This window comes from Ananas comosus, unplaced genomic scaffold (genome assembly GCF_001540865.1).
Source record: "Ananas comosus cultivar F153 unplaced genomic scaffold, ASM154086v1, whole genome shotgun sequence".
NCBI lineage: Eukaryota > Viridiplantae > Streptophyta > Magnoliopsida > Poales > Bromeliaceae > Ananas > Ananas comosus.
In genome coordinates, this window is record NW_017890554.1 from 30,795 (window position 1) to 47,410 (window position 16,616).

General features: G+C 31.8%; 1 protein-coding gene across 1 annotated transcript; it reads right to left on the bottom strand.

Moving 5' to 3' along the window:
- Positions 1-217: 217 nt before the first annotated feature.
- On the bottom strand, positions 218-7,459 carry LOC109703869 (uncharacterized protein At2g33490-like). Its single transcript, XM_020224595.1, has 4 exons — positions 7,079-7,459; positions 5,635-5,707; positions 5,122-5,200; positions 218-251 (listed from the first exon to the last, which is right to left on the bottom strand). Exons 1-4 carry the CDS (start codon positions 7,190-7,192, stop codon positions 218-220), a joined length of 300 nt encoding a protein of 99 aa, XP_020080184.1. The 5' UTR covers positions 7,193-7,459.
- Between the last annotated feature and the right edge of the window lie 9,157 nt (positions 7,460-16,616).

The window sequence follows — 16,616 nt, forward strand, 5'->3', positions numbered from 1 at the left end:
TAAAATAAAAAAAAAAAAAAAAAAAAGGTAAAAACAGCATTGGGCCAAGAGGGCCTCTGAATCTGTGAGGAGCTTGGGCTTGGTCCTATAGCGTGGGTTCCATTGCATCTCCTAGCTGCTGATGATAGCGGAATAGGTTCTCCGCTCCGATCCGATCCGATCCGCCCGATCCGCATGGCCGGATCGCGTTGGCGCTCTTCTCAATATCAAACTACTATCACACAACACTACTACTTGAGGGGAAAACGAGCCTTGCAAAGAACCCAAAAAGACAAAGAAGACTCAGAGATTCTGATTCAGCGTCTCTTCTTGCTAATTCCTCGACCGGCGCCGGATCTCGACGACCTCGCGACCGTGCATATAAACAGGCCGACCAATGTAAGAATGTCCGAAAGTGATGGTACATGCGCGGCGCCGCACCAATTCAAGTTTCTTCCGAGGCGGGCCTATCTGCAAGAATGTCTAGCCGAAGAATTGGAGAGATGAACCCGACCAAAATATATTTTATCAAACACTTGGCATAAACGGTGGTACATACACAGCCACACTTTATTTGCTGACGCTTTCAAATGAAAATATATATATACTACAAGGGCAATTTTGTCCTTTACTAATGCCTTTGCTCAAACATATATACCATGATCAACATTAACCTTTTGTACTGTAAAAATGAGTAACGAATGTATTAGGAATCTTCAAACACTTGAGGGTGCTTCTACACCATTGGATCCGCATCCAGATCGGCGAATCAGAAGAGATCCACGGTGAATTTGATGTGCATCAAAAGCCGACGATTACTATGCAGATCCTACGGTGCAAAAAGTCAAAGCAACTGTGAAACTTCGTAAGAATCTAGCGTTGTGATTAAAAATGAAAAATGTTATGTGTGTGTGTGTGTGTGTGTGTGTGTGCAATTAACCTACTTAAAATAGTATATAGGTGTCAAAATATATAACTTAGGGTGTTACATCGAACTGCTGAAGATCATAAGTGTTGATCAACTATTTCAAAAACACATTCTGATATGAAGGACACATTCATCGTATTTGAGAACTCGGCCACAGTGCATGCTCATTGGCTTCAACCCGACTCAACCTACCTTAACGTTAAATCTATTGTCGAATCTCTTGCCATTAGATTTATTGTTGATCGCAACTCCACCCAACTTATTAAACTCCTCCAATTAATCAACTTATTATTCTTCTGAGTGTATTGTTATGGGGCAGAAATTAAGTCAAACCTGTTTTAACTAACATCAAATAGCTAACAACTACAACTTAGTAAATATGCAATATTATGGAGATAATGATGATGATGATGATGATGCATCTACAAGAAAAGAAAATGTTAACTAATATTGTGAATCTTTGACATGCACCACATGTCAAATCTAGCTAGAGAATCAAACACACTCTCATAGTATTTTTTTGGCCAGCCACTGCGAATATATAGCTTACATCATGTGTGTATCCTAGTAAGTGATTAATGTCAAAAAGTGGAAGAGAGTTGAGACAAGGAAATGCAGAAGAGGCTTTGGTCTATCATGAAGGAAAAGAGCCACTCAGAGTAGCCAAGGAGACTGCCTATGCAACCACACAACAATCTTTGGAGCAAAACATGCACGGATTTAAGCCCACGCGCGTTGCAGACGCTTAAGAATAGCGTAGGAGATCGTAGGCAAGTCATCCTTGGCTATCGGAGATAGGCTCTCGTCCTCATGCGAGGCCCCTCTTCTTATTTGGCTCTGCAATTTTCTCTGGTGATCGACCTCGTTGCGCATGTATTTATAATAGAGTTAGAGGATGAGATCAACCAAAAGGTTCCCACAATTATTGACTTTGAATGGCAATTTGCCTCACCACAAATGTATATTGACCTACATTATATGCTCCTCATCTCCAAAGAGAATATATTCATTGGAGTGGCCAAGTGATAAGAACACAATGAAAGAGAGAGGGGGGGACATTCTCTTTGTACTTTATGCAAAGATGATATAAGGTCTAGAAATTGTTCTTGGAAAGAAATTGTACATGATAAAGCCTTTTACTGAAAGGGCCTTTGTGTTCTTGGATTATTAGGCCAATAGACCTTTCAATACTCTCCTTACACAACTTGTTTTTGACCATGACATGTTGAGAAATGAGGATCATATATAATTTTATCCATCCTTGAATAGGAAAAATGATGCCCATAATGCTATATAAATCTACATATATATTCTTTGTCGATAGAACTCACATTCGCACAAATAGTACCTCTTGTAACTCCTCTCAATCTCAACCACCACTAACTAAAGGTTTTTGTTCCCTCCAAATTGTGTTTGACCCCATTTTTAGGATCCAGTGATCGCGAGAAAAACCACCGAATAGTTCGAAGCTTCTTCAACAAGAAAGGTCTACGGGACCATCGACATTTCGAAACATCGCAACTGTCTTTGATGGTAGAAGTCCTACTTATCAGCAGTGTGAAATGCGTTACGTGTTGTGAATTTGTCGGCGATAGAGACAGAAAAGTTAGGCATTGACATTCATGTCATCTTTTATCTCTCTTGAAATTTATCCTATGTTCTGAGGCTATGCATTTGTTAGTATACATTGATGGTCTATCATCCTACATATTAAAAGTGCTTCTCATCTATTATTTCTTAAAGTACATATATGCTTGTGAAAGATGTGAGAAATTAAAACTTTGGCAAAAAGGCATGAAAATTTAGTGCAATATTATGCACTTCAATATCTTAGTTATGTATATATATATACACATATTTAGATTAGATATCTTGGGGTTTCATTTATATAAGTTACAATGTAAACCTCTCAAGTGTGTGACTGTAAAAGAGCTTTCATCTTCTTTTTCTTTGTTCAGGAAAAGAAGTACTCATCTTAGTCACATTCATGTCATTAAGAAGCACTTTTCAGATAAGTATATATACCTGTCAACTGCATACAGATAAGTATATATACCTGTCAACTGCATAAAGAAAGAGAGAGAAAAGGTGATGCATGCACCACTTTAAAAGGATTTCAAAGCAGCTTCTGCAGCAAGTAATTGCTCAATTAATGAACTTTAATATCCAATCACTCTTCAAATAATTCCTCAGTACACTATAACTTTTCAAGTAGCTAGAGGAGTACATAATATAATATCCTCATTGATCTCTCCTTTTTGTTACTTTAGCAAGAATATATAAGATATATAGTAGCTAAGGACTTCTTTATTATATGCATGCATGGATGCATGCATGGATACTCCTCATTAACAAACAAATATTTCATCTTTATGTTCCACTTAGTTTACTAAAATTATGCATTTACTAATGCACTTAATTAGTTTACACATGCGATCTAAGATTGCGGGATAATCATATTATGGCGTGCGCGTGTAATCGTATCGTATCGATATTCACGATTTTAGGTCCATGAGGATCGTCGCAAGTGCGTAACTAGGCTTAGCCTCATTTGATTAAGTAGTCTAGATTACATCAAACCATGCATCTAATTATTCCTAGAGTTTAATAAGTTTAAGAATGATTTTTTCCCCCCTTTTTTTTCTTTTTTTTTTTGTTTTAATAAGTTTAAGAATGATTTTTTTTCTTTTTTTACATTTTCTTTCGGGGAAGGAGAGGTAGAAATATACAAAGATTTGTTTCTTAATTAATACCCCCATTCTCAACTTGGATTTTCGAAGATTAAGGTTCAAAAACCTGTTATGTATTTTCATGAAATGGATTGTCTTTGAGAATCTTCACTCCCAACTTTCTCAGGCTTTTACAGGGAGGGAATTAAATCTTTTTTTGCACGAACTTTAAAGCAACATTTGTTTAGGATGTCATATATACCTCCATGACACACCCAAAAAGATAGGAAAACAAAAAGAAAAAAAGCCCACAACAATGAAATGAATACTCTTCAAAATTCCAAAGTAATCATGTCTCTTTAATTTGAGTACAAAGTAATCCTCTCATAGTTGGGATAAATAAGTACATAATTAAGCTGTTGATACTATCAAATTTTCTGCCGATTGTTCTACCTTAAATCATTTTCATCCGTTAGATTATATTATTCAACCAACCGTCCACTCAACCCTAGAGAACGACTATCATCATAATCTGAGATCACTATCATCCTAACAGTATATCCTTTCATCCAACGGTCGAAAATTCGATAATACAAAGTGTTTGATACTATCAATAGTATAGTAGTGTAATTCTAAACGAGTCCGGCTACTATACTATCCATAGTATCAAGCTCTTGGTACTATCGAATTTTCTACCGTTAGATCTACCCTTTAATCATTTCCATCCGATAAATTATACTATTTAACCAACCACCCACTCAACCCTAAAGGACTATTATCATCCTAACCGCACATCCTTTTATCCAACGATCGAAAACTCGATAGTGCCAAGTGCTTAGTACTATCGATGGTATAATAACATAATTCTTAATAAAAAATACGAGCAATATATGCCATATATAAAAACAAACAAGTATTAGCAAAGTTGCCACAAAATAGAGAGAAATTATTGTTTTGTATGCGACAACTCTATTCAACAACAATAACTCACTAATATCAGATTAATCAATTACTCACAAGAGGCACCAAAACAAAACAATAACTCTCTTCATGAACGATAAAGTGAATCAGAACTCGAGCTGTGACACTCGAAATAGTCCCGCATGGAATAATGTAGGAGAGTGTGAAAGACTTATATATAACATATGCACTATAACTAATAACTGAGCTTAAACATTTTGAATCTGAATGAACTATTACTGTCAATGAACTAGATCGTTATAGTTGATATTAAAAACGGTTTACTAACCGAAAGTGTGAGGTGGACCTCACATAACCTAGTGAACTCGATTAAAATTCGAACTTTATCCAAACGCGACCAAGTATAAAAATTAAAAACAGAAACCGTCCCAATAACAAAAAAAAAAATAACAAAAAAACAAAAAAAAAAAAAACAAAACGCTCCAACCCCTCCAATTACACCGACAAAAATTTTATGCGGACACTCATTCATCGTCCATCATGCTTTGAGAGTCGTCCAGACCATATGATGGACGGTGGATGAGACCGTCTCTCTCTCTCTCTCTCTCTCTCTCTCNGAAAGACTTACTGCTATCTTCGTCGTCATTCAATGCAGTTTTTTCAAGCAAACATGAACCCATTTCCTCTAACGCTTCTGAGAACTCTGCAAGAACATATAGACACCTTTAGAAGAGAATACAACAGCATAGAAATAGGTTGTTTATATAACATGCTGGTCAAAATATTTGAAAAAAGGTTTAACAACGAATTATGGTAAAGAAGATTAAAGGTCATTTTGAGGAAGAAAACAAAGATAAAAAAAGAAAAAATCATGGTAATCCTAGAGAGAGGACAATTTGTAGACCCACATTCCATTTGAGCAACTTAACAATTACGTCAACTCGAACATGCATCTTTGCTGCAAGGCTCAAATAGTTGCATGAAGAAAAAAGTAGTTTGAAGAGATAGTTGATGTACTTCTAGCAATCAATAAAAACACATCTGTTTTTTTCACAGAGACTACTAAATACAAGGGAAAGCACAGAACAAAAGCATAAAGCTTTAACTACAGAAAATTTCAGGTAGAACATTAAATACCATATGCACTGTTTGTAGTGGCAGCTGCAGCAGAAAGCAAGCTATCGTAGCAGCCCCGCATTTCCTGCATCTCCTGAAAAAATAAGGCACCAACAATGAGAATTAAAAGTAAAATACTAGATACTAGATGGTGGTGTACAAATACGACATATTTCATAACCTTTTCAACTTCAAACGAGATGCGAAAAGAAATGCATATCAACTATAAGTGGCTAAACAGCATCTATATATTACATTACATATATAGTGGAACCTATAATATAGTATATTCCAAATATATTATAAGGTTATAAGGTAGTGATAGTTACCATATATACCACCTCTTGTAATTATATATACGCATCAATGGAACCCTAAGGGGATAAGCTCTTTTGCCCTTCTTTCAAGACATGCAAATAGTTTTGCAATTATAGCCCAGTTTGATGTCAAAACAATTTATACCTTTATACAATTATAACAATTGTAGGCAAAAACTTTGGGCTCTGGTCAATTATGAGCATAGGAATCTAGAATCCTAGAATAGTCAATTCAAGCAATGAGGTCCTGATTTATCATATCCTGCGACGGTAGGATTGCTTTATCCTTATTACTCACGTTAGAACATTAATTTACATCACTCACAAATGAACTACTTTACGAGTTGATACTTAAATTCAAACTTTCTTTTATTCTTGAATTGTATAATTTTTCACTTTGAGAACTCACTGCAACAACAAAGTAACAAGCAAAACGCAGTAGAATCATTCATCAAAACTTATCAAAAGCGGTTTTCAACTTCGTGCCTGAGCATTTGGCTTATAAGAGTAAGCAACCATCTATTACCTACTTACGTATATAGTAAAAAGTAGGCCAATTTTAAATAGATCCTCGAACCAAGTTTCGGTTTCTTGTTTTTATGTTTGCTAAAATTTCCCGAAAGCGCAGTTAAGTTTAATCAAAATTCTAAATTTAAATAAGTAGAGCAATTCAAATCAAAAGAAATTAAAAGTCAAAGAGGTCTCAATCAGAAAAAGATAAAGTTGGAGCGGATTTGAATTTCAATAGTCCTATAGAGTTTAAGTGTTTCTCAATGCATTTATACCTAACGTTTTCACTTTTCCTAAACATCTATCAGATCAAAAAAGAGGATCCAAATTTTTTTGTAATAAATTCTTTGAACAGTAGTTGAAGAACCATACAGCTAATCTAACTTCACTGTAAATAGAAACTACCAAATAAGATTTTTTAAACAAAAAAACAGAAAAAAAAGCTTGTATAAAGAGATCAATATAACAAACCACAGACGAAGCGGTAAAAAATCGAAAGAAAATCGCAACTCAAGCGTCATAGATCAAATAGACGACTCCTAGATAGGATCTTTTCCGATCGGAAACCCTAAAAAATGGGATCTTGAGGGCGTGATCCCGATCCCGATCCCGAGCCCGATCTCGATCTCGATCGTTACCTGCTCAGCATGGACTAGGTCGTCGAGCTTCGCGGGGGCCCGGAGCTCCTTCTTCTCCCTGTGGTGGTGTTGCTGGAACCCGAACCCTCGGAGCTTCCGAAGCGGCGACTTCATACTCTCAGAGAGAGATAGAGAGATGGTGGTGATGAGGCGATGGAGAGAGAGAGAGAGAGAGAGAGAGAGAGAGAGAGAGAGGGGAAATGTGGAGGGGATAAAGAAGAAGAAGAGGAAGGAGAGAGAGAGAGAGAGAGAGAGAGAGGGGAGTCCAAAATGGGAAAGGGGAGAACGAGGAGATTTTGAAGAAGACTCTCTCTCTCTCTCTCTTCTTTCTCTCTCCTCTCGCTCTCTCTTCTTTCTCTCTCCTCTCTCTCTCTCTCTCTCTTAATTTTCTCTATCTATTGATTTCGTATTTGACCAGAGAAAGAAAATAAAGTGGCGGTGCAATTACATCCAGACCCCTCACCTATAGTTTCGTCTGAAATAGACCCCTAATTCTTTTTTGGATTAATTTCATACGGATCCCTGCAAACATAATAACTTATAAACATAACCCTACAAAATTCAACTTTTATATGTTGCTCCTACAAAAGTCCTAATATTTTTAAATATGTCCCTCTAGTTTGTTACCGTTAAAATACTATTTATTTTATAAATGAAATGATCTTTTTACCATCATAAATATGCCCCTTTAAAAATCTCAATTATTAATTAAAAAAGGGTAAAAAAGTCAATTTATCTTATTAAGTAACTAGGGTTAAGTATTTTACCTATAAAGTGAACTAATTTTTTTAACGGATCCTAACGGTAGGAACATATTTGAAAATACACTACAATAAAAACGGTCTATAGCGACACTTTTGAATGTCGGTATAGGTCAAAAAAAGTGTTGCTGGATAAATTACCGACACTTTTAAAAAGTATTGCTATATGTGGGGTCGCTAGGTATATAGTGACAGTTAAAGAGTATCGCTATAACCTAAAAGAGTGCTGCTAATTTACCAACACTTATTTAAGCATTTAGCAACCGCCGAAACTCTATCTCGTTGGCTGCGGTGGCGGAGGAGGACGATAGGAAAGGCTCTTCATCTAGAATTTCAGTGGATTGAGTGAAGAGAGAAGAAAAAATAGTAATTAATTTTTCTTTTTTTTTTCTTTTCTGTTTGTAATCGGGCCAAATGGACTGGGTGTGGTGGGTTGAGTAGAGTAATCTTTTATTTTTGGTTGGATTGGGCTTTATATTTAGGCATTAGTAGATGTTTTTTTAAGTTTTAGCATCAATGGGACACTTACTCAAAAATGTCTCAAACATGTGTCTCTATAACCTAATTCTGTTGTAGTGATATCAAAAGTTTTGCAAAAATAATATGTGAAAGTTCGAACTTCGTAGGAAATATTTGCAATTCACTATATTTATAGGGACCTGCATGAAATTAATCTTTTTTTTAAGAAAAAACTATAAACTCCTCACTGGTTTAGCACTTTTCATTTTACTACTTTGTTATTTTAATTGTATCACTTAATTATCATGTGGTTTTTGCATGAGAAGTTTTATTTTTTTTTTAATTGACACTTCTTAATTTTTTAAGTTTGGTAAAATTGTATAAAACTTACTTGCACTTTAGACTATTTTGATTCTACTACATAATTGTTCAAAATTTTGCTTTGAGTATTAAATCTTTTAATTTATTTGATTACTCTTCTCATACAAATTTTTAGCTTATTTTTTATTTTAATAAATTTATTGTTACATAAATTGGATAAAATAAGATAACTATACTCGTAAAAGTAAACGGCGCATTAAAATTTTAAATTTAATGAGTTATAAATTGGCTGTAAAAATTGAATTAAAAAGTTTGGTTGCAAAATAAAATTTTTTAATCATTAAATAGTCAAATCAAAAAAAGGTGATAGTTTAGGCAAGTTTTAAACACTTTTTACCCTTTTTTTTTTTGAAGATAAAGTGATTTTAAGTAAAAAAAATTTGAGAGTTCATTTATTAGATTATTTGTGATTTTATCAAATTTAAAATTTTAATTACTTTTAAAAATTTTGATAAATTTTTAGCTTTATTAAGTATTGAAACTCAAATAAAAAAAAGTGATTGAATATAAAATTATTTTAGTTAAAATTTTAAGAAATTATTTTATTAAACTATTCAAATTATTTTAGTTAGAAATAGGTTAAAATTAAGAATTATTCTAATTTTATTTACTAGAAAGTAGAAAGTGATAAAAATCTAAAATTATTTAATTTTAAAAGATTGAAAATTTAGATGTTTCTATCACAAAATTTAAATAAAGACTCCTCAATTTTTTTTTTATTTGAGTTAATATAAGTAGTTATGTTAAAATTTTATAATTTAATAGATATATATTATCTATTAGCTGTTAATTAATCTAATTTAATCTAATAGAAAATAATTAAAATTATTAAAAATTTAATAAAATCATTAATGAAATTAACAAAGTTTCTACTTCACTCACTTCGGAAAAATCAAAAGCCGAGGGATCTTAGTCCAAAAAAGAAAAAGTGAGGGGGTTATTTGCAAGATGGCCCACAATTAATAATTTAGAGGGGTCTTTTTACACGGTTTGAGAATAGCAACGTTTTGTTTTTTCTTTTCCTTTTCGCTTTGACGGATTAGTACATAACGGCCGTTAAAACAGTTATAATTACCGTTATAGCTTTGCACTTTAGCTATTGTTCAAGTAATTAACACAAAAATTAAAAACTTTAATTTAATTTAAAATCTTAATAATATAATTTATTTGCAAAAAAAAAAAAAAATTGAAGCTCAGGATGTAAATGGATACGGATATATGAAATTTCATATGAATCCGAATCCGAATCCAAACAAGACGGATATATACGATGCTAAACAGATATAGTCTCAAATACGGATATAAAAAACAAAAATCCAACGGATTTGAATTTAGGTATAGATTTTGTCTGTACCCGATCTGAACTTCAATTATATTTGAATTTGTATTTTTAAAATTTACACTTAATGTAATATATTTTGAAATATATATAATAAAGAAAAATAATTATTTCAAAGTCTGGATTTTTGGATTCGGGTTTCAGATTTGACAGTTGTTTTCGGGTTTGGATTTTTCAGAATTCACCTCGAATCCGACCCGTTGACATCCTGGTCTGGTCGAGCTGAGCGTGTCACCAGACTTTTTCAAAAATTTGAAAACTCGGTCCTGAGATTGATTGAAAACTATTTAATCATATACCAGAACTTTATCAGAATCGACGTGGCATATTCCATCAAAATTAGGACGAATTTAAAATGACAAAAAAAAAAAAGTTGAAATTAGAAGAAACAACATATGAATAAATTAGAAGAAAAGTTTAGTCAAATTATTTTTTAGTAAAATAATAAAAAGATAACATTGTTATAATTTGTAAATAATGATGTTCTTTAATTTCAAATGAGGGGAAAAAAAAAGTTTTCAAAGTGATGTTGTTTAGGTACCACCAATGATTTATGACCAAAATTGATGGTTTCAAACAAGGAATGGGTCATAGAAATAAATATTTTAATTTTATTTATTTATTTATTTATATTTATTCATCTCTTTAAAACCTAAAACTCCTTATATTTTATGCCATTATTAAATTACAACAGATAAAGTTTGAGAATTAAAATGTCACGTAGTTCAAATTTAAGAACCAAAAAATCTTATTTAGCAAAATCTCTCTTATATTGATTTAAAAGGATCAGCATTGTGTCTCATAAAATAGGTCAGATTGAACTGAATCAAGATCAAATTACACGAGCGTTGCATGTCTGTATACTTTAAGCAAATTAGTTGTCCCTTTTCTAACAGCTTGAATTTTTTAAATTATTGCAGTATCCAATCTCGTAACATTGTACATCTGTACACTTTAAGTGAATTTATTGTTTTCTTTTGAACAGCTCGAGCTTTTAAAACTGTAGTTAGCGCTTACGATCAAACATCTTGTAGCTTATAATTGTGGTATGAACGAAAGCCTAAGACTAACGTGTCGTTTGATATTTTTCTATCTTCTTAAATATTAATTAATTAGTTATAATTTAAAATACGAACGTGAGAATCTTATTATTCTTGTTGGTTAATGATGTTTGATATTTCAAAAAATGAATATTTCAGAAAATAGTTTTTTTGCTGTAAAATTATTTTCCGTTCATTTAGTTTCTAGAAAAAGTAATTCTCCTGCAATTCTTTTTTCTTATTATATGAAAAAATAGTATTTTCATTTTTTATATCTTTTATTTGAAAAATAAAAATCGAGAAAAAAAGAATTCTCCGTGAAAAATTTTATTTTCCAAAATATAAATTTTAGAGTTTTTTTTCCGAAACCAAACACTTCATAGATTGCAACATATATATTTAAAATATTCTAATTTTTTTTATTTTTTTTTATTGCATAATAAATTCTAAGTAGCCATTGAATTGGGAACAAGGTCTAAGACTTTTACTTTTAAATTTGAAATTTTTCTTTTTTAACTTTTTACAAAAAGAAATAAATAACAATTGTTTGAAGCTTCACATTTTAGTACAAAATCTAAAAATATTTTATTAATAAAATATTATTATTATGACAGGTTAGATTTGTCTAATACTTTAGCATGTCATTAGTCATACAAAGAATTAATTTTTGAATAAAAATATAATATTAGCTTTTCTTTTTCTTCAAAGTCTCAATCACTTTTATGTAGATAAAATAAAACAGATTAACAATTGCATCATTGGTCTTCAATTTTTATATAATTTTATTTTAGCTTTAAATATTTAATTTGTAAACATGGACCTTGCTCTGCCACGCAGGCGCCACGCGGGCAGGGCTGGGCCAGTGTGTTAAGTTGAACACGGTGAACCATTCACCGTGTTCAAATACAGTAAATGATTCACCGTGTTTCCACAGTATATTTATATTTCTTTTCTTCTCTTTTAGGGATGTCAACGGGTCGGATTTGGATCACGTTTTAAAAAATCCAAATCCGAATCCGAAAATCAAATTAAAACTCGAACCCCAATCCGAACCCGACGGGTTTTAAAAATCCATACCCATATAACTTTAATATATGGATATGGGTATGGATTTTTAAAACTTGCCGGGCTCGGATTCGTGTTCGAGTTTTAATTTGATTTTCGAATTCGATTTCGGATTTTTAAAAATCCGATCCAAACCTGACCCAAACTCGACCCGTTGACATCCCTAAAAGAGAATAAAGGAATGTAAATACACCGTGTGAAACACGGTAAATCATTCATCGTGTTTGAACACGGTGAATGGTTCACCGTATTCAACTTAACACACTAGCCCCAGCCCTGCCCGCGTGGCGCTGACGTGGCGCTTGCGTGGCAGGGCTAGGGCTATTTTTGCAAATTAAATTTTGATAGGGCTATTTTAAAATAAAAATGTGCCCAGAGGCTAAATTGAAAAAAAGCCCATGATACTACTCTAAAGTTTTATTTTTGCTTCACTATAAAATTCAGCTGTCAAATCGAAATGATAAAATAATTTTTTTGAAAATCACAATAATGATAGATCTTTATAGTAAAATAAGAATAAAACTATAGAATAATTAAGTATAATTTTTTGACCAACAGAATAAAAAAGTTAAAATAGGCTCCACGAGGGAATGACTGAATAAATAAATATTTTTTAATCACAGAACGGTCAAATAAAAATATACTGAATTACAATAATATTTATTGAAGTTTATACATCTTAACCCATAAAAAAATTAAAAAAAATAAATAAATAAATAATTAGGGTGAGATTATCAAGCAGTAGTTGCTTTGAAGTAGTGCCCAAGATTATTAAGGTGGAGAGAGACGCGGAAGGTTGACCGTTGACTTGTCCGTCACGTCTATATCAATTAAATAATATAATAAATTAATAAGATTAAGAAGTATATAATTAATTAATTTAAATTTTATGGTAACCATCTAACTTTTAAAGTTTATAATTTTAATTTAATTTTATTATTTTATTGAAAATATTATTATGTTTTTGAATTATTGCTGCTTAATTAGATGTACTTTTTATACTAGAGAGAATGAATAAAAGTATGAAAGAAAATATATTTGAAAATAGTTTGAATATATGATATATACAAAAACATGTTTTTAATAATTAAGGTGGTAGGGACGGACCGTTCCTAGAGCAAGTGGCAAAGAGCTTGGTGGTTGGTACCCGAGACCCAAATTCGAATCCTAATTGATTCACATTTCCAGCTAAGTTTATTTATAAATGAAATAAACGAAGCGGATAGCGTGTTACCAATCTCTCTCTCTCAAAAAAATAAAAAAAAGGTGGTGGGGCCATTATTTATAGTGGACATGTCCAATATTTCCATATTATATATATTTTTAAGAAAAAACTTCAAAACCCCAACAGTGCTTTCGCACTTTTTTTCATTTTAGTATCTGTGATTTAAAGTGTATCAAGTTAGTACCCTGTGGTTTCGTGCTTTCTCACTTCAGTACCCTGTGGTTTAAAGTGTATTAAGTCAGTACTATGTGATTTTATTTTTGTATCAAGTTAGTACACTGGTTTTATTTTTGTGTCAAGTTAGTACCCTGTGGTTTTGAAACCACATGATACTAAAGTGAGAAAGTGCGAAACCGCAGGGAACTAACTTGATACACTTTAAACCACAGGATTCTACAGTGAAAAAGTGCAAAACCACGGGGTACTAACTTGATACACTTTAAACCACAGGGTACTAAAGTGAGAAAAAGTAAAACCACAAGGGGGGTATTTGAAGTTTTTCTATTTTTTAAGGATTATTATATACAGTTCGATGTAAACATGTCGAATAGCAAATATATCTCTTCAAAGTTTAACTTTTTATTTTTATCCCTACAAAAGTTCAGTGATATTCATATTTGTTACTGTGGTTTATTAACGTTAGAGCACTATTTATTTTTTAACAATAGTTAAGTGAAATGATATTTTTACCATTACAAATATATCTCTTTAAAAGCTCCAGCTGTTAGAATTATGCAGAAACATTCTTCCAAAAAAAATTTTTATCCAATAATATAAAAGGAGTAAAAAGATCAATTTAACTCATTCACTAATCAGGATTAAGTATTTTATTTATGGTTAACTATATTTTTCTAACGGATCCTAACAGCAGGAATATATTTAAAAATGATGAGGCTTTTGCATGGATAAAAATAAAATATTAAACTTTATAGAAATATAACTGCTATTCGATATGTTTATAGCTAGCGTCGCAGATAATTAACCCTTTTTTTAATAAGTGAAGTGTTCTCCACTAATAAGTGACTATTTTGCTCCACTATATATCTCTAGCCAATATCAATGACGTGGTTCCAAAAGCATTATAAGTAATTATTATCTTAAGGCATCTTTTGGGAACATAAAATATTGAAATATTACTTTCATCACCATCCTTATTGTTTAATCTTATTAGAGTTAGTTTCATAGTATCCATTAAAGAATAAAAAGAAAAATCATGGATGGTGTGGTTTTTGATCGTAACCTAGATAGTTTACAACCACGTTATGTTCAGTAATAAGGAATCTAAATCGATGATCAGCACAGCTAAATATAATCTACAATACTTAAACATTTTAGAGTTCAAATTTTACAATTTTTTGGTATTAATTGCCACTCTTCCAGTAGTTTGAAAATTGAATTTAACAATATTTAATCAATAGACAAATGATATTATAAAATCCCAATATTTGGTTTCTATAAAGCTTGAATAGGCCACATCGTGTTTAATAAAACTGATTGTCGACTTGAATGTCCTATCATTAAAAACGACCTAGAAATAAATAGTTTTGTTCACTTAAGCAAACAATGTGAAAATAAATAGTTTTATTCACTTGAAAATTTTGAATTTGAATTTAATTTTTTAAAAAAATTTCAACTAAAATATGAACTTGAATTGTGAATTCAATATCTTATTTTGAATTCCAATTTTGAATTCAAATTTGAAATCAAATATACTGTATGCTTAACTTGTGAATCTAAATTTGTTCACATTATTACTATTTTCTTAACCTTACGATAATAATGAGAATCACCTATTTCGATTCCCATTGCTATTTTGAACCAAACAAGTTGGGAGATTCTTATCATTCTATTTTTTTATTCTGATCCAATATGATTTTTATTTTCATTCCCATTCCAATTAAAATCGTTTATACTCGTGTTGTAATTCTTCGGGTCTTTTGATTATTTGTCTCATACTACTATAAGAATTTTCAAAAATAACCTTTAATATCCAAAATACCCCTCTAACATCCAATCCTATTAGTAAATCTAATGGAAAGGCGATATTTGAAGGAATATTTTGAAACCAATATGGGTATTTTAGTCATTTAGATATAAATAAGATATTTTTGAAATTCTGAAAAATATATTACATATTACCCGTAATTCCTATATAGTAAGCGTACAAGGAATGTGTAAGTTAATGCGACACGAAAAACATGCTAATAAATGTTCTGAGCATTAAGGCTTCGTTTGGGATTGCGGAGAAATTGCGTTACGTGCGATGAGAAAGTACGTTGAAAAAATATTCTGTTTGCTTCTGTACGTAATATTGCGTTCCGCATATTGCGATGAGTCGGTTACGATATATTTTCTGCGTTCCTATCGGAGAACGCAGAAGTATATCTCTATATATTTTTTTCTCAACTCCATTTTATCTAATAGCGTTAGATAAATCTTAATACCAAACTAAGCCTAATAAAACAACCATTTTTCAAACATTTTAGTTTGAAAAAAAAAAAAAGAATTCTTGGTCTCAATGTAATAGTTATGACCAACAAAAGTTAATTTGAATTTTAATGGCTAATAGTGAATTTAATAATGGAGTTTTTGGGTCATAATCAAACAGGAGTTTGAATTAGTCCTATCCTTGACTCTCTTATCAAAATAATTGCACCAATCAATTGCTACACATTTATTCAAATTTTCAACTTAAATTGTTGACTTTGGATTTTTTTTTATGGATTAATTTCATACATGTCACTTTAAAAATAGTAAATAACAAATATATTCCTATAAAGTACAACTTTCACATATTGTCCTTACAAAAGTCTTGATATTTTCAAATATCCCCCTCCCGTTAGAATTTGTTAGAACATTTTAGTTAACCATAGGTTAAATACTTAACCTTGGTTAGTTTTTAACATTTCTACCTCTCTTATATTATACTGTTATGATTTTTAGAGGGACATATTTGTGATGACAAAATTAAAAATATAAACATTTCTCTAACAGTAACAAATCAGAGGGACAAATTTGAAAGCATCAGGACTTTTGCAGGGACAACATATGAAAGTTGGACTTTGCACTGATATATTTGTCATTTACTATGTTTGCAGGGAGTAGGAGATGGGAGAGGGGTGGTGCTCGGTGAGGTGGAGGGAGAGGAACCAGCCGCAGGAGCTCTGTGACCAAGAGAGAGAGGGATCTTTTCTTGCTTCGAAAATGGGGAGAAGGGGATAAGGAGGGTAATTTGAAAAATTTTCACTCACATGACACATATGACGCG

What these genes read in the sequence shown, in the direction of transcription:
- LOC109703869 (XM_020224595.1), bottom strand. Translation starts at nt 7,192, where the DNA reads ATGAAGTCGCCGCTTCGGAAGCTCCGAGGGTTCGGGTTCCAGCAACAC. An exon ending in ACCTAGTCCATGCTGAGCAG is followed by an intron (nt 5,708 to 7,078) that starts GTAACGATCGAG and finishes TTATTTTTTCAG; the next exon opens with GAGATGCAGGAAATGCGGGG. An exon ending in CACTACAAACAGTGCATATG is followed by an intron (nt 5,201 to 5,634) that starts GTATTTAATGTT and finishes ATGTTCTTGCAG; the next exon opens with AGTTCTCAGAAGCGTTAGAG.